An 18,632-nucleotide genomic window follows, 5' to 3' on the forward strand; every position below is an offset into this window, starting at 1 on the left:
CTTACGTTCCCACACATGAGCTAGAACAGAGCCCCTTCAGAGGAGGTACGGCGGGCTCCACCTGTTGCTCCTGCTCCCTAAGCCCGAGAGGAGGACCTACCCGCGCAGCCCATTGCCCCAACCGTTCGCGCTCTCGGTACCTGGACTGCGAAAGCCGCCCCGCGCAGCGAATTAACGGCGGGGTCTAGAATGGGGGCGGGACTTCCTTCCCAACGCGCAGGCGTGCGTGAGCGCAAGCCCCTCCCCGGAACTGCGGTGGACGCTGCCGAGGAGGGCTGGTGCAGCAGTGTCTGAGGCGGTTGGTCGGCGCCCCTACACGGTGAGTACCGAGGCCGTAGCGGGGCCGAGCCCGGAGCCGGCACCCGAGAGGAGCTGGAGGCGGCCTCCCAGCGCGTGGCTCTCCAGGCCGTTGTGTTCTCGGGACCAGAGAGGGCGGCCGCCGGCCTCGTCAAGCGGCCTGGCCGACCCTGCGCCGGGGGCCCCTCGGTTTCTCTGCTTCGTGAGCCGGTTCGTGCCTGACGCGAGGCGCCAGCGCCGGGCTCCTGGCCGGGCGCCAGGAGGAGCGACCTCCCCCCCACCCCCGCTTGCTCTGCGGGTCGCAGTCCGCGTCCTCGCCCCCATGTGCCTCCCCTCTTACCCCCGTCGTTGATCCGGGTTGCTTGTGATCGCGGCGTAGCCCGTGCTGGGGGTGAACCTTCGTTGCGCTCTGGGTTGCTTTGCCGGCGGGGCGCCATGCTGAGCGGTTCTGGACGTGCGTCACCTTTTTGTCTTCGCGTGACGATCCAAGGAGACACACACCGTCATCATCCCCGTTTTCCAGACGAGGAACTGAGGCTCACAGTGATTAATACGTGCACCGCAGACCCAGAGCTGGCCAGTGACGGGTCCAGATTTGAACCAAGGTTTCCCTTTGTCTTTCCACAGGATCTATTTTTCTCGGCCTTTCTGAAAGGGGAGAACGTGGCTCGAGTTCCAGTCTGACGACTTGTGCATAGATCACTTGTTTTTAAATCACTTAAAAGGTAATGAAAAAGCTGGTTGGGTTTTAAGCCATTTGGCAAAGGCCAGAGTGGTGGCAAAGGCATCTGCCCTCTTGGGGCAAGGCTTGAGAAGGAAGAAGGCTCTGTGCACTCTTAATAAAGCTGTCCCCCTCACCCACCCTCCAGCGACCCCCTCAGATTCTTATTCAGCCTTCAAAATGGCTTGGGAGTGGCAGGCTTCACCCACCACGCTTTAGAGAATGTTATTTATTGCAGAGAACATTTTGTGACCTAGCTAGTAAACCCCTCCCCCCTTTTAAAAATATGAGAACGTTGTGGTTCAGAGAGGATTAAGCAGGAGCTGCCAAGGGCACACGAGCGGTCGGCATTGGATCTGGAATCCAGACCAGATCTCGCTCATATGTCTTTGCCACACCTCCTGTGTCCCCTCTGTTGCAGGCCAAGCTGCCCGCTCTGCGGGTACAGTTCTTTCCTTCTTTGATCTTCTCTAGCTGGCAGCATCAGCGTTAGAGCCATCTTTGTGTCTTCACTTCTTTGCAGGGCCTGATACTCTGTAGGCTGCTTAGAAACTATCTGTTGCCTCAGAACCCTGTGCTTCTCAGTTGCCAATCTAATGGAACATTTCTCTCCTTTTCAGCAACCATGAAGCTGAAAGAGAAAAAATCGAGGCCAGAGCCCCCAAACTATGGCAGAATTCAGAGGAAGGGCATCAAAGTTGTGGGAAAATGGAAGCAGGTGAAGATTGACCCAAATATGTTTGCAAACGGACAGATGGATGACTTGGTGTGCTTTGAGGAACTGACGGATTATCAGTTGGTCTCCTCTGGGGAGGGTTCCTCCAGTCTCTTCTCAAAGGAGGAGCCCAAGAAGAGAAAGTCACAAGCTGTTTCAGAAGGAGAGGAGGAAGGAGAGCCTCCCTCCTCAAAGAAGAAGATGAAGTTGAAGAAGAGTAGAGATGTGGAAACTGAAGGAACCAGTGCCCAGAAAGTGTTTGAGGGCAAAGATACTGAGCCAGGGCCCCAGGGAGATGGCACAGTTTGTCCTGATCCAGAGGTAGGGGAGATGGCATCAGAAAGCCCGGCCCAGACGGTTCCAAAAAAGAAGAACAAGAAAGGGAAAAAAAAATCAGAGCCTCCCCAGGGTACTACTCCAAAGGTGCCCAAAAGAGCAAAGACGTGGATGCCTGAAATGCGTGATCACAAGGCAGATGTGTCAGCTTGGAAGGATCTGTTTGTACCCAAGCCAGTTCTCCGAGCGCTCAGCTTCCTAGGCTTCTCTGCGCCCACACCAGTCCAAGCTCTGACCTTGGCACCTGCCATTCGTGACAAACTGGACATCCTTGGGGCTGCTGAGACAGGTAAGGGCATCCTTATCTGGCCAGGGCAAGATTGCTGCTGGATTGAGCTGTGGCTGCTAACAGGCTGGTTGGCTGGGAGACGGGAATGTTGGGGGCATGACCACAAAAGCACTGTTGAGTGAAGGTTTTCAGAGGTCGGCTAGCTCTGGGTTGAAAGAGGCCACTTCCTGATTGGTGCCCTAGGCAGGTCACTTTATTTCTCTGCGCCCTGTAGACCCTATTATAAAATGGAGATAGACAACTGCAGTACCTACTTCTTTTGCTATGTGGGTTAAATGTAAGTGCCTACTAAATTTATACATTTACACAATAGTAAACTAGTAACAAAGAGCAATAGTAAACTAAAATTTACACAGTGCATTGTAAGTGATCTGTAAATGGTAGTTTTTTTTCCAGGTCTTGAGCCTTTTCTGAATGGCTCAGAGGTAAAGTAGGGCTAAGATCAGCCCTCTGGAGAGGTAGATCTTCATTAGTATGAGGAAGAAGTGTCTCATTCGCAAGAGGTGTCCAAAGATAAAAAGGGCTGCGTTGGGAGTTGGTGGGTTTATTGGTATTGGAAGGATTTGAGTTTGTGATGACCATTGGGTGGATTTGGTAGGCAGATTTGGGCAGGAGGTGCCTGTTGGGACTGGGCATTGTTTGAAGATCCCTCATTCCTTGGGCCACCTAAGACTTTGTGAAGCCAGGACAGGTTGACTCACCCTGGGGAGACTCAACTACTGATGGGGGAAAGAGCAATACAAGCCTGGAACTATTAGTCTAACTTGACCAGCAATAACCAATAGAAATATATATGTAATGTGAGCCACATATGTAACTTAAAATTTCCTAGGAGCCATATTAAAAAAGGTTTTTAGAAAGTGAAAATTAATTTTAACAATATATTTAACCAACTACATAGCATATTTCAGTACGCAATGAATGTAAAATTATTGAGATATTTTACATTCTTATTTTTATACTGTTTTCAGACTCTGATGTGTATTTTCAACTTGCCGCCCATCTCAGTTTAGAGTAACCACATTTTAAGTGCTTGACAGCTGTGTGTGGCTAGTGGCTACTATATTGTATGGCATAGAACTGTAACCAAAAGTGGGGTCCAGCTGCTCGCTGCTCAAAAGCCAATAAAGAGGCCAGGTTGGTGGAAAGGAAAGTTTGCTTTATTTTGGATGCCGGCAGTGGGGGCGGGGGTGGGGTGGGGTGGGGTGGGGTGGGGGGTGCTCCTGTCTGAAGGCCGACCCCCGCCCCCATCCAGTGGACAAGAGCTTTTATAGATGGAGGGGAGGGGGCCGCATGCAGAAACAGCAGAGTCAGCTGTTGACAGTCATCTTGAAATTGGTCATTGGTGGTCTGACCAGCATCGTCTTCATTGTTTTAAGTACAATTAATCTTCAGTTCCCAGGGTCGGTTTGTTTCCATTTTCTTGAGGCCAGTTCTCGGAATGGCAGGTTATGTCATGGCTACAGTCTGGTCATCATGTAGTTAACTTTTTCCCCCTGGTGGGCGTTTTATCTGTAGATACACAGAAGGTATCTACAAGACAGCTCACAGGATATGGCACAGAATATTATCTATAGCCCTTGAGAAGGAACTAAAGGTCCTTAGCTATGCTTATTGACTAAACTTTTATCATTTGGTCTTGTTGGACTGCTTTCCTTTGCTTCTGCATTTTCTCACTTCTCTGATTAAACTTATTCTTTGGCTGAAGTTTTTCCACAGACAAAGGCAGGCAGAGGACATGGGAGGTGAGGACCATAGGGTCCTGCTCCATTTCAGAGCTAGACCATGTAGACCAGCGGTCCCCAACCTTTTTGGCACCAGGGACCGGTTTTGTGGAAGACAGTTTTTCCACGGAAGGGGATGGGTGGTGGTTTCAGGATGATTCAAGTGCATTACATTTATTGTGCACTTTATTTCTATTATTGTTAGTTACATTGTAATATATAACGAAATAATCATACAGTTCACCATAATGTTGACGGGAGGCCAAGCTCAGGGAGTAATTTGAGCAATGGGGAGCGGCTGTAAATACAGATGAAGCTTCGCTAACTCACCGGCCGCTCACCTCCTGCTGTGCGGCCTGGTTCCTAACAGGCCACAGACCGCTACCGGTCCATGGCCTGGGGGTTGGGGACCCCTGATCTAGACACTCTGTGCCTTGGATTTCTGGAAGTGTGGTCAGGAAACTTGAGGTGAGGTCCTGTATAAGAGTCATAAAAATGGAAGGGGGAGAAAAACCCAGGAAAGGGGCATAGAGGTAATAGTAATACCTTAGAACATTTATTTAACATTTAAAATACGTCACGCCCTGTGTTACCTGCATGAACTCAGTTTCTCAAAACCACCCAGAGGTAGGTTCCGTTATTATTCCCATCTTACTGAAGAGGAAACTCGGCCTCATAGAGGGTAGACAGTGTCCCTAAAACTGCCCCACTGAAAAGCGGTAGTGCTTGAATAGTTCTAGACTAGGTCTCTGTGCTGTTAAGCATTCAGCTACACTACTTTGGTATGTGCAGAGAGGCCTGGAAGTCTGTTTCCGGAAGGCAGAGGAGAGATGTGAGCCACTGTGGCTCGAGAGTGACATTTGGATTTATACCACAGCTCCTATCAGGCTATTTCTATGGAATGCTGTGAATCCACAGGTCCTAGTCTCAAAGACTTTTGGGGCTGTGGGCAAACTGCTGCCAATGCAGATAATGAATATATCCATCACCCCCAAAAGATGTTTGGGCCCCTTAATAATCCCTCCTTCCCTACCTAGGCTCCCCTCCTTGTTCCTCCCCAGGTAACCTCTGATAGTCTTTCTATCGCTATCAATTAGTTTGCATTTTCCAGAATTTTAAAATGGAATCATACAATATGTATTTTGGGGAGGGAGAGTGTCTGCTCTTTAACTCAGCATACTTTGAGGTTCAGCCATGTTACTGCAAATACCAATGGTTCGTTTCTTTTTATGGATGAGTAGTATTCCACTGTATGGATAGAGTACAGTTTGTTTATCTGTCTATTGATGGATATAGTTCTGTTCTTCCTAGTTTTTGGCATTTACAAGTAAAACTATCATAAATATGGGTGTATCAGTCTTTGTATGGATATATGCTTTGATTTCTGTTGGGTAAATACCTAGGTGTGGAATGGCTAGGTCTTATGGTAAATGTAACTTTTTAGGAGTTTTCCAAAGTGATTGTACCATTTTACATAATCACCAGGTTATGAGAGTTCAGATTGCTCCATGTCCTTGCCAGTACTTGGTGTGGTCAGTCTTTAATTTGATTTAGACTTTAAAAATTTTAGTGATATTTCCTTGTGGCTTTCATTGGTATTTCCCTAGTGACTCGTTGAGCAGCGTCTTTTCCAGTGCCTAATTGTATCCATATTATCTTCTTTGGTGGTGTCTGTTTAGTTCTTTTGCCCATGTTTTAATTGGGTTGTGGTTTTCCTATTATTGAATTCATAATATATTCTAGATACACCTCCTTTATCAGATATGTGATGTGTTTTTTTTCTCCCAGTCTGTGGCTTATTTCTTCATTCTCCTTACAGTGTCTTTCGAAGAGCAAGAGTTACTTATTTTGATGAAGTTTAAGTGATCACTTTTTCTTTTACAGATGTGCTTACCTAAGAATCCTTTGCCTAACACAAGATCACAAAGATTTTCTCCTATATTTTCTTCTAGAAGTGTTACTAGTTTTAGGTTCTGTGTTTCAGTCTGATCCTTCCTGTGTTAACTTTTATGGGGAGAAATACAGATCAGAGGTTTGGTTTTGTTTTGCATGTGGCTACCTAATTATTCCAGCACCGTTTGTTGAAAAACTACTCTTTCTCCACTGAATTGCCTTTGCATCTTTTTTGAAAATCAGTGACCATATAGGTGTGGGTCTATTTCTGGAGTCTTTTCTTTGCCATTGATCTATTTGTCTATCTTTACTGTTTTCCCAATACGTCACTATGTTGGATACAGTAGCTTTAGAATCAGTCTTAAAATCAGGTAGCATAAGTCCTCCAGTTTTGTTCTTTTTAAAAGTTATTTTGGCTATTCTAGGCCCTTGGCGTTTCAAGGTGAATTTTAAAGTCAGTTTTTCAATTTCTACAAAAAAGTCAGCTGGTATTCGGATTGGGATTGCATTGGTTATAGAGCCAACTGAGGACATGACATCTGGACAATATAGAATCTTCCAGTCCATGAATGTGGTATAGCTCTCCATTTTTTTTAGGTCTTCAGTTTTTCTTAGCAGCGCTTTGTAGTTTTCAGTGTATGCACATCTATTAGATTTATCCTTAAGTACGTCATATTTTCGATGCTTTTGCAAATGGTAATTTAAGATTTCCTATTTCTGATGCTAATAAATAGAAATCTGCATATTTGTATATTGATCTTGTATCCTGCAACTTGGTACCATCAACTGGTTTCTTGAAGATTACATAGGATTTTCTTCAAAGATGATTATTCATCCAGTCTGGGTGCCTTTTGTTTATTTTTGTCTTATGTGTTGCACTGGCTAAAACTCCAGTACAGTTGGAATTGAAGTGCTATAGTGGGCATCATTGCTTCGTTCCTGATCTTTGGGGAAAGATATTCAGTGTTTCATCATTAAGTGTGATGTTAGCAGTAGGTTTTTTCCTATTTGTCCTCTGTCAGGTTGAGAAAATTCTCTTCTGTTTCTAGTTTGCAGAAAGATTTTTGTCAGGAATGGTTACTGTGTTCTTTTAAATGCCTTTTCTGCGCATATTGAGATATATGTTTTTTTTATTTTCAGTTTGTTGATAATGATGATAAACTGAACTTAGTCGCAGTGTATTATTTGTACATTGTTGGATTTGATTTGCTAAAATTTTGTTAATGGTTTTTGAATTTCTGTTAATAGGATATTGGTTTGTAGTTTTGTCTTCTTGTAATGTCTTTGACTGATTTTGGAATCAGAGTAATGCAGGCCTCAGAGTGAGTTGAAGTATTCCCTTCAATTTTCTGAAAGAGTGTGTATAGAATTGGCATTTTCCTTCCTTAAATATTTGGTAGAATTCATCTGTGCTTGCACTTTTCTGTATAGGATGGTTTTTAATTATGAACTTAATTACTTTACCATATTAGAAATATTTTTATTTTTTCTTGAGTGATAGTTTTCTACTTGCAGTTCAGTTAGTTTTTGTTTTGTGAATGTTGAAACCCTGTTATTAGATGCATAAATGTTTAGGACTATTGTATCCTCTAAACGAATTCACTTTTTTCATTATGAAATGGCCCTCTTTTTCCCTGAAGTATTCTGTGTTCTAAAATCTCCTTTGTCAGGTTATTAATGTAGCTTTTCCAGCTTTATTTTGATTAATGTTAGCATGGTGTGTCTTTTTCCATACTTGTACTCTTGTCCTATTTATATCTTTCTATTCAAAGCGAGTTTCTTATAGGCAGCATACAATTGGGTCTTGCTGTTTAATCCAACTATCTGTCTTTTAATTGTGTTGAGGTCGTTTACATTTCATGTGATTATTGATAATGGTTGGGCTTTAATCTCTTTTGCTATTTGTTTTCTATTTTTCCCAACTATTGTTTATTCCTTTGTTACTCTTCTACCTTCTTTTGGATTGAATATTTGTGATACCATTTTATCTTTTTATTGTCTTATTAGCTATAACTCTTTGTTATGTCCTTTTGGAGGTTGCTTTTGGGTTCGCAGATGATGTCTTTAGTATATCATACTCTACCTTCAAGTGATAATATACTACTTTACATATAGTACAAGAACGTTAACAAGAGTATAATTCCATTTTTTCTTTGCTTTGTGCTTTTTGTTTTATACTTTATGTGTTAGAAATCCCCAAACACATTTTTATTATTTTTGCTTTAAATAGTCCATTATTTTTTAAAGAAGTTTTAGTAAGAAAAAGACATTTTTTATATTTATCCATGTCACCGTTTCTGGTGCTCTTCATTCCTTCGTGTTGATCCAGATTTTCAGCGAATATCATCTTTTGTTTTACATGAAAGACTTCCTTTAATATTTCTTGTATACCAGGTCTGCTGATGATAAATTCTTTCAGCTTTTGTATACCTACAAAAGTCTTTAGTTTGCATTTTGTTTTGAAAGAGATTTTTGCTAAGTGTAGAGTTGTAGATTGTCAGATTTTTTTCCCCAGGTCTTCAGATAAAGATGTTATTGCACTGTTTTGTAGCATTTGTTGTTTCTGATGAAAAGTGCTGTTTTTCTTATCTGAAGTTTTATGAGTTTGTTTTTGCTTTCTTTTTTGTTGTTGTTATAGTTCTTGCTTATAGTACCTCGTTCCTGAGAGATGCTCATTTTCCTCTGAAAATTACCTCTGAGAGTTCTTTGAGTTCTGTGATAAAAGTTTCTTCATAAAGAGATCACTTATTTGCTTCTGCTTGGGGCATTTTAATTTTGGAACCACTTTAAATTCTCAGCTTGAAGTGTTTTGTTTTGTTTGTTTGTTTTTGTCCACACAGATGGTGTGAATACTTGGGCTCCATATACGTTCAAAGGCTAGTTTGAAAATGTTCAAGCATAGACAGAAGTTTTAACGTTTTCTCGAAAACTAAGAAAATTTTCTTTTACTCCCTCCTTCCCCACCAGAGAAAGGTTTTGGGAAAGTATTGTACAGATGTTCATTCCTTACCCTTCAATTTTGTGTTCCTTCACAACAGCAACAAACACACACACACACACACACACACACACAACTTGCCCATCTCTTTAGGGTTTCATTGTTTGGACATTTGTCTGTAGTTTATTGGTGACCTCAGCCCGCAATGCCAGTCTGTCAGACTTTTCCTCAGACTCCTAATTACAGGTGCCCTCTGATTGCAGAGCTGTAGGGGTACCGTACCTGTGTAGGGTAGAAGGAGCTTTGGATTGGTCAGGGTGGCACTTGGCTATGTCAGGGTCCCTCATTCCGTGTAAAGGATAGAACCTCAGGCAAAAGTATGTACGTCTGTTGATTGACACTGTTTTTGTTTGTTTGTTGTTCTGCTTCTAAGGAAGTGGGAAAACTCTTGCCTTTGCCATTCCAATGATTCATGCAGTGCTGCAGTGGCAGGTGAAGAAGAAGCCTATCCCAGCTCTAAGTAACACAGGAGCACCACTTGGGGAGACCAGTAATGAGGCTGGAGTTGAGACCGGATCACCAGGCAGGGCTGGAACTGAGTCTGGAGCTTTGCCTGTTGAGATTGGAAGCACTGCCCAGGGAGGCTGGAGCGAAGGCTAGAGCACCACGCAGCCAGGCAAGAGGCAAGATTGGAGCTACAGTCTCAAACCAGGTGCTGCCCTCCTGTGATGATGATGATGATGATGCCGGTGAAGGACCTTCTTCCCTGATCAGGGAGACGCCCATTCCCAAACAGGATGAAAACAAGGAGGACAAGCTTGATGAAGAGCAGACTAGAAAGTTCAAACAAGAATTGGGTGGCAGAATTGCACATCCAAGGCGTCCTCCGCTTGGACTGGTTCTGGCTCCCACTCGAGAGCTAGCCGTTCAAGTCAAACAACACATTGATGCTGTGGCCAAGTTTACAGGTGAGGTTTAATTCCGTTTAATAAATGTTGCCTGAAAGGATTCCAGTAGCTGGGGTGGCAGAGGTGAATCAGCTGTGCCCGCCCTCTAGGGGGAATCTTTCTCTCCTGCCAGAGAATTAAGCCCGACAGAAAACTGTCTGAGTGACACATTCTTTATTCTCCCAAGGATAACACATAGCTAATGCTATTCTAGCTGCATAGGAAATTGGTTAACTTACTGGATACAGTAGATACTTGGGGCAGCGTTTGGCAAACCACTGTTTGGGTTTTCTTTTTTGTAAATAAAGTGCTGCCACACCCACTTATTTACATATGTCTATGGTCACTTTTGCATCACCAATGCGGAGTGGAATAGAGGTAGTAATTGTACAGAGACCATTTAGCCCACAGGGCCAAAAATGTTTACTGTTGGAAAGGTTTGCTGACTCCTGCCTTAGGGCATTAGAACTTAACTTTTTCAGGGAATTCTTTGGGAAAGGCTGCAGAGTCGGGGTTTCAATTTTATAGTAAAAGGAGCAGTTACTTATCAAGCTCTGACCGTGTATTACAAGGCACTTTACTAAGCGCTTTGCTTGCATGATCCTTTGTGTTCCTTCCATACTGTCTACCTTGCGCAGTCCTCCACTAGAGAGGAGAAGAGAACACTAGCCATCAGAGGAGATTCAGTTTAATTTTAATTGAGGGGCATGGGCAGGAACTCCTAGGGGAGGTGTGTCACAGCTACAAGTTACATCTTTCCCAGCACTGTGGTGCACCACTGCTCATTTTTTCCAGAGCTTTGGATGTCACCATGCCTTGGTTCAAATCCAGCCCTACTGGTGTGGTTGGAGGGGAAGGAGTAGAAAAAAATGAGGTTGGGGAAATAGTGAGGGCCTAGATCATGGAAGACCTGGTAAGCCCTCTAGCAATGGCATCAACAGGGCAAGCCAGCTCTTAGCACCCCCCTGGAGAGGGGAGCTGTGCTGGTGACTGGCAGCCTTTACTAATCTGGGGGCGCCTGTGTCAGCGTTGGAAGAAATAAGCAATCAATCTGAATAACAGTGTCCCTTATATTTTGTGTACCGTAGGCATTAAAACTGCTATTTTGGTTGGTGGACTGTCCACACAGAAACAGCAGAGGATGCTGAACCGTCAGCCTGAGATTGTGATTGCCACTCCAGGCCGGCTGTGGGAGCTAGTTAAAGAAAAGCACCCTCATTTGAGCAACCTTCGGCAGCTCAGGTGAGAAACAGTACCTCCCCCTTGCCCCCACCCCCTGTTCTGAAGCGGACCTGAGGTGACATGGTACAGTGTGCAGTGCCTTCTCCCTGTTACAAAGTGCCATGGTGTGGTACTAGCCAGACTTGGGCCTTTAGAAAACCGAGCATGTGTGAGGGAGATTGGTTGAGGGCCCTGGGGGTGGTGGGGTGGTAGAGTATGCTGTGGATGACTCCTCTTCCCTGCTGCTAACCAGGTGATGTGGGTCTGTCTGGATCCGTAGGTGCCTGGTGGTCGATGAGGCTGACCGCATGGTTGAGAAAGGCCACTTTGCTGAGCCCTCAAAGCTGCTAGAGATGCTCAGTGATTCCCAGTACAACCCAAAGAGACAGACACTTGTTTTTTCGGCCACGCTGACCCTGGTACATCAGGCTCCTGCTCGAATCCTTCACAAGAAGCACGCTAAGAAAATCGACAAAACTGCCAAACTTGACCTCCTCATGCAGAAGATTGGCATGAGGGGCAAGCCCAAGGTCATCGACCTCACAAGAAAGGAGGCCACGGTAGAGACACTGACAGAGACCAAGATCCATTGTGAGACTGATGAGAAAGACTTTCATCTGTACTACTTCCTGATGCAGTATCCAGGCCGCACCTTAGTGTTTGCCAACAGTATCTCCTGCATCAAACGCCTCTCTGGGCTCCTCAAAGTCCTGGATATCATGCCACTGACCCTACATGCCTGCATGCACCAGAAGCAGAGGCTCAGAAACCTGGAGCAGTTTGCCCATCTGGAGGAGTAAGTCAGGCCTGTGCACAGATTAGCCATTGGGTCTAGGTCACCAGGATGGTGGGAAGCTACCTTCTCTCGTGGGAGCCTTATCGGTAGAAGGTAGCCTTTTTTTTTTTGCACAGCGTGAGGCAGGCTTACTCTCATCTAGTACATTTGGTTGCTGGGAATGCCCAACAGAAACTTCTTTAATAATGAGTAATGGTGACAATAATACCTATTATTATTGAACACTTAACAACAGATTAAGTATTGTGCTTGCATTTTAGATACATTATTACATTCATTCACTTGTAACATCCTTGAGAAGAAGAATAGAGTCATGGTTAAGAGCACAGACTGGAAGCGGACTGCTTGAGATCAAATCCTGGCTGTGTCACTTCTAGCTGGTCAGATTACTTTGTGTTTCAGTTTTCTCATAATCAGTATAATAATAGAAGTTATGGCAGAGGGTTGCTCTGAGGAGTAAGTGAATTTATGCATTTGAAGTGTTTGGAACAGTGCTTGGCACATGGTATGAGCTTGCTAAATGTTAGCTTTAATACTTACCACTTGTCATTATTCTTATTTTATAGATAAAAAAAGTAAGGTTTAGAAAAGCACATAAACTTGCCCAAGGTTTCTCAGCTTGGAAGTGGTAGAGCTGGGCCTCAGACCAGCCTGTCAGACTGTGGAGCTCACCCTGTCGTGTCCATCTGCTTTTGGGCCAGACTGATGGTCAGGCAGGCAGCACGGGGCAGATTGTCAAAATGAGGGCCTGGGAAGCTTGGGCTTTAAATTGGCTTCTGCCCACATTGTTTTGTAAGGTTACCGGTTACAGATTAGCTTCAAGAACAAGTGGTTCACTTCCCTCTGAATGTTAGTAAGTAGAGTTAGTGGTTCATTGGATCAGGAGTTGGCAAACTATAGCCCATGGGCCAGATCTGGCTTGTTGCCTGTTTTTATAAGTAAAGTTTTATCGGAACACAGCGAGGCCTATTTATGTATCGTCTATAGCTGTTTTTGTGCTATAATGGCAGAGTTGAGTAGTTTCAACAGACGTCACCCATGAAGCCAAAAATAGTTTACTCTCTGGCCCTTGACAGAAAAAGTTTGCTGACCTTGACTTAGAGCGGTGGTTTAATATTTTACAAACTTTAGTTTGCATCATATGCCGCAGCCCTTTCTCAGAGATACAGGAAGTGGGGACCCTGAAGTGCCTAAAATCTTAAGTTTTTAAGACATACCTCAGGTGCTTTTGACTCCCCTCAAACTACACATACATTAAGAAACATCACCCAGTACATATTATTGAGTGCTTGCTGTGAACCTGGCAGTGTTCTAGGGGCTGGTAATAGAATAGTGAGTAGTGCAAAGTCCCTGCTCTCATGGAGTTTACATCCCAGGGGAGGGAGGTAATAAACTGAAAAGTAAGTATGCAGTTCGTCAAGTGGTGCTAAGTGCTAAGAAGTAAAGTTATATAGGGAGTTGTGCAGACTGTGGGTGTGTGGTCTGGGAGGCTTTTCTCATAAGGTGAGATTTGAGCAGAGAGTGGAAGAAAGTAAGGAAATGTGAATATCTGAGGAAGACCTTTATGGCCTAAGGTGCACTAAGTGCACAGGCTGGGAGGCAAGAGCAGGTTTGGCATGTTTGAGGAAGAGCGAGGAGAGCAAGGACGCCTGTGCGACTGGAGGGAATTAAGTGGGAGGGTGATAGGAGATGAGGTCACCGACCTAGAGTATGGCCCCATTTAATGCACTGGAGGTAGTCTTTATTATTGCAGAGTGTGGCTTGTCGATTGCGGCCAGTGAAACCCAGGTTTGGATCCTGGCTCCACAACTGAACAGCCATATATATACCTTGGGAAGTTAATCTCTCTGAGCCTCAGCTTCTTTATCTGTCAAAGGGACATATGTAATAGTATTGTCTCGTAGAGTGTTTGTAAGGATTGTTGTGTTTAGAGTACTCAGTTGGTGGTAGAATTTGATTAATGATAGCCGTTAGTTATTATTAATGAGCTTTCTCTCTCCACCACAGTTGTGTTCTCCTGGCGACAGATGTGGCAGCTCGGGGCCTGGATATTCCTACAGTCCAGCATGTCATCCATTACCAGGTTGAGACATCAGGGAATTTGTAGGCATCTCCCAACATTGAGTGGGGAATTTTTAAAGCAAGGCTTGAGGGAGGGAGGAAGGGGAGGGAGGAGTAATTGTTGGTCCCAAGGCCTCATGCAACAGAGAATACCACGAGCATCTAGTGACCAACTGGCTGCTGCCACTTTTGGAACACTGTGGTGAGAGTTGTTCTCCAAAACCTCTTGACACTGTCTGATGTCAAATATCAGATAGCCCCTTTCTTTTTGACTTGGGCAGGCTACTTAATATTGGCAGGTTAGAGTCTTAGTTTCTTCCATGAAATGGGCATAATAAGTTTAGCATGTAAAATGATTACCCTGCTTGTAGAGAAATAAAAGAGTGTGGTAATTAAGTCCTGCCTGGGCTTAAATCCCAGCTGTGTACCCTTGAGCATGTTATTTAGTGTCTTTGTGCCTCAGTTTTTTCATTTGTTAAATGGCAGTTATTACAGTAGCGATTTCTTAAGTTCTTATTAAGGTGAAATAAGTTATTACGTGTGAGGAGTTTAGAAAGCCAGGTGGCACTTCCTAAATGTTAGCTGCTGTTGATCCTGACATTAATATCAGCACATGTACCTGGTAAAGATTAGCATAGAGTGGCGGTTAGGCCTATGGGCTCCGGGACCACACTTCGAGCGTTTGAATGCTTCTTGGCTGCTGCTTAGTGGGTTAGCTTTCGGCATGTTACTTAGTATCTCTGGTTTCAATGTCCTCATTTGTAAATTGGGAGTAATAACGCTACCTACGCCATAGGGTAATCACCGAATTAAACGAGCTAATGCTGACGGATCGCCTAGCGAGTGTAAGTACTCAATAAATGGGAGCTATTCTGGCAAGATTATTTCCCCTTTAAATCCTTCATGCTTTTAACCATCTTTGAGGGTGCCAATTCAGTTTAGCAAATCTTTATTCTTCCTCTTTTTGGGAAAGAGTCTGGGTCAGTCTCCAGGAAATATCCAGATGAACAAAATACCGTTCTAGCCCCTAAGAAGTATCACATCCACCAGAGGACGTGAGATGACCATACCCATAATTTAAGGCAGAAGATATTAGAAAGTTGCAAAATAAAATCAGAGAGAGAGATAACTGCTAGTTTGGGAGGTTAGGAGGTTGGAATGTGCTTTCTAAAAGGTGCTTGGCATTTAGGGATGGAGAGGATTTGGGCATGTAGAGGTAGAGAAGGAAGGAGGAGAAAACATGTGGAAGTGGGCAGCTGACAGGGAGTGAGAAGGGGGTGTGTGTAAGAAGAGGAAAGTGAAGAATGGCATGATTTCCAGCACCATTATGAACCACTGATGATCGTGCTTGGAGCACTGCATTGGAAAAGATACGGAGCCTTACTGGGGCTCAGTGGAGAAGACTGTTCTTGATTAGTGGTGTGTGCCGCGGGCGGGGGAAGGGAGGGGTTGTCAGCTCCCATGCCACATCACCCCTCCCCTCCCCTCCCCTGCCCTCCCCACCCCACCCCTCCCCTGCCCTCCCCACCCTACCCCTCCCCTGCCCTCCCCACCCCTCCCTCACCCCTCCCCTCCCCACCCCTCCCCACCCCTCCCTCACCCCTCCCCTCCCCATGCCTCCCCACCCCACCCCTCCCCCGCCCCTCCCCACCCCTCCCCTCCCCCGCCCCTCCCCACCCCTCCCCTCCCCCGCCCCTCCCCACCCCTCCCCTCCCCCGCCCCTACCCCACTCCCACCTCAGGACTCTGAGAAGATTTTATATGTGGGGCTTGCAGTCCGGGATATATGATAAGCATCAAAACAGTGAAGGTCTTGCATTCTTCTTCTTCCTGCATTATTTCAAAACAGTCACAACTGGCATCAGACAGCCCTGTAATTGGGTCCCTTTGTCTCAGCGTTATTGGCAGGTGAACTTCTTTTTGAAATGCAAATGCTACAAGGGGTGATTTGCTACAAGGCAGGCCAGGATGTAATTCACATAGTGTTAAAGAGTGATAGATTAGCTTTGTGAATTACAAATCTAGTTTTAGTAACAGTTAAAATAAAACTAGGCGTGATTAACTCTTTCAGGCCAGGTTATGTTTCTTCTCTAGCCTGTTCACTGTTGCCTTTATTTTCCTTGTTCTCAGGAGAGGGGAGACTTTATTTCTATTTTTGCTGCAACAAACGGAGGGCAAGGGGACCACTCTGGGCGGGGAGCTGCTCCTTTAGAGCTCCTGACTGTTTCCCGTGGCCCAAATGTGGAATCAGGCAGGCAGAGCTGGAAGAGCTGAGAACTCGGACATAAACACAGCCCAGAAGGTCGAGGGGAACCCAGGATGGGTGGATTGCTGGAGAGCGGTGGCCGGAGACAGAATTGGAGGTGTCCAGCCAGGGGAAGCTTCCCCTTGGCAAGGACCCTGTGGGTGAGTGAACCCTGCTGACCGGAGGGTCCAAGAGCCTACAGAGAGCTGGCACTTTGAATCTTCCCCACCAGAGGGCGCCAAAGACAGATTGCCACAGCATCGGCAGAGCTCTCCTACAAGGGGACACTTTTGGGCCCGACTCTTGCTCTGGGCCAAGCACTGTGCTTGCGGGTATTAAGTATTTTAATCCTCACAACAACCCCCTGAAGAGGTCCTGTTATCCCCATTTTACAGATGAGCTAAAGAGTCATGCAGGGAGTTCTTTGCCGACTCCCCGTGGGGCCCTCCCATTTTGCTCTTTACCTGAGTTCTCTGGACCCTTTCTCTTTCTTTCCCCGTCCCCCTGCCCACTGCGCCCTGCCGCTGCTGCATCCATTTCTTCCCGGGTCTCCACACCTAGGCAGGCACCCTCCTGGCTGAGTCTTTTGAAGATGGTTCGAACCCCATTGCCTCTCCAAGCCTCCATGTGACCCTCAGGAACGCAGCTTCCTCATACTGCCAAGCTCCAGTGGTCCAACCTCTCCTCCACTGCCCACTCTGTGGGTAGACAGCCCTGGATGCACCCAACTGTCGCATGTGTGAGAGATCTCATACTGCATACCGCTGGGGCTCTGAGATCCGGACCAAGAAAAGCTAAAGCATCCTCCAGGCCCCCATCAAAGCTCCATGAGGACAGAGGTCTCTGTCCCATTAAACCCTGTGTCACAGCACTCAGAGCACGAGTGGGCATTCAGCAAATATTGGTTGAACGAATTGCTTTTAAAGCATCTTTTTCAATGACTCCCAAGCCCTCCCACATATAGACTGGATATAGGTGCCAGGGGCTGATAGTCACAGAACTGTTAGCCCCAAGGGGCATGGTCAGCAGCGCTCTTTGGAAGTAAAGGTCCTTGTGCCCCCCTGTTCTCAGCTCTGAAGTTTCAGTTGAGATTTCTCCAAAACAGGAAACTTCTTTTTTTTTAACATTAAGCTACACGAATATTAGTAAAATGAGAAAAGGCTAAATAAAATATGGTGTATGATAACCATGGAATGCCAAACAGTAGTTAAAAATAATGAGAAAGACCTATAGAATAGAAAAAGGCGAGCTGCACAACAATATGTATGAGTTAAAACAAAACTATATCAATAAAAAATGCATATAACAGCACTACATTAAATGTATTCTCTGGGGCTTCCCTGGTGATGCAGTGCTTAAGAATCCTTCGAGCCCAGGTCCGGGAAGATCCCGCATGCCGCGGAGCAGCTAAGCCCGTGCGCCACAACTACTGAGCCTGCACTCTAGAGCGCGTGCTCCACAACTACTGAGCCCACGTGCCACAACGAATGAAGCCCGTGCTCCGCTTCGTTCAAGGGAAGCCACCTTAATGAGAGGCCTGCACACTGCAACGAAGAGTAGCCCCCAGCTCGCTGCAACTAAAAGAAAGCCCGCGTGCAGCAACGAAGACCCAACGCTGCCAAAAATTAATTAATTAATTAAGAATTTAAATAAATAAATATGTTCTCTGAAGTCGTCTGTCTCTCACGTCTATCTACCTATCTATCTATATCATCTATCACAGGAAGTCACTATAAAAGAGAATGGAGGGCTTCCCTGGTAGCGCAGTGGTTGAGAATCTGCCTGCCAATGCAGGGGACTCGGGTTCGAGCCCTGGTCTGGGAAGATCCCACGTGCCGCGGAGCGACTAGGCCCCTGAGCCACAATTGCTGAGCCTGCGCGTCTGGAGCCTGTGCTCCGCAATAAGAGAGGCCGCGATAGTGAGAGGCCCGCGCACCGCGATGAAGAATGGCCCCCACTTGCCACAACTAGAGAAAGCCCTCGTGCAGAAACGAAGACCCAACACAGCCATAAATAAATAAATAAATAATTAAAAAAAAAAGAGAATGGAAAGTATTGGGTTGGCGAAAAAGCTCGTTTGGGTTTTTCTTTTTTTGAAATTCCCGTTCTTTTATTTATTTATTTATTTATTTATTTATTTATGACTGTGTTGAGTCTTCGTTTCTGTGCGAGGGCTTTCTCTAGTTGCGGCAAGTGGGGACCACGCTTCATCGCGGTGCGCGGGCCTCTCATCATTGCGGCCTCTCTTGTTGCGGAGCACAGGCTCCAGACACGCAGGCTCAGTAATTGTGGCTCACGGGCCCAGTTGCTCCGTGGCATGTGGGATCTTCCCAGACCAGGGCTCGAACCCGTGTCCCCTGCATTGGCAGGCAGATTCTCAACCACTGCGCCACCAGGGAAGCCCCGTTTGGGTTTTTCCATAACATCTTGCGGGAAAAACCTAACGAAAT

The 18,632-nt window shown here is 45.6% G+C and overlaps 2 protein-coding genes across 11 annotated transcripts in view; one reads left to right on the forward strand and one right to left on the reverse strand.

Moving 5' to 3' along the window:
• LOC309621758 (cyclin-Y-like protein 1) overlaps positions 1-904 on the reverse strand; it is a 52,521-nt gene extending 51,617 nt beyond the window's left edge. For 3 of the 10 annotated variants that reach the window (XM_082409092.1, XM_082409108.1, XM_082409096.1), the window contains exon 1: positions 6-136. The gene's annotated coding sequence lies outside the window, so the exon portion shown is untranslated. Of the gene's footprint in view, positions 1-5; positions 230-637 lie in introns of those variants that run through there. The other 7 variants (XM_082409090.1, XM_082409107.1, XM_082409089.1 and 4 more) reach the window with 7 other exon arrangements.
• LOC309621757 (ATP-dependent RNA helicase DDX24-like) lies at positions 183-17,853 on the forward strand. The gene is given in 9 exon segments (XM_082409084.1): positions 183-319; positions 925-1,022; positions 1,639-2,358; positions 9,347-9,555; positions 9,557-9,881; positions 10,949-11,102; positions 11,362-11,877; positions 13,885-13,960; positions 16,068-17,853. Coding segments are annotated over 7 exon segments (2,139 nt in total). The 5' UTR covers positions 183-319; positions 925-1,022; positions 1,639-1,643; the 3' UTR covers positions 16,212-17,853.
• The last annotated feature ends 779 nt before the right edge of the window (positions 17,854-18,632 follow it).

This window comes from Balaenoptera borealis (genome assembly GCF_965194805.1).
Source record: "Balaenoptera borealis genome assembly, contig: HAP1_SCAFFOLD_960, whole genome shotgun sequence".
Taxonomy (NCBI): Eukaryota; Metazoa; Chordata; class Mammalia; order Artiodactyla; family Balaenopteridae; genus Balaenoptera; species Balaenoptera borealis.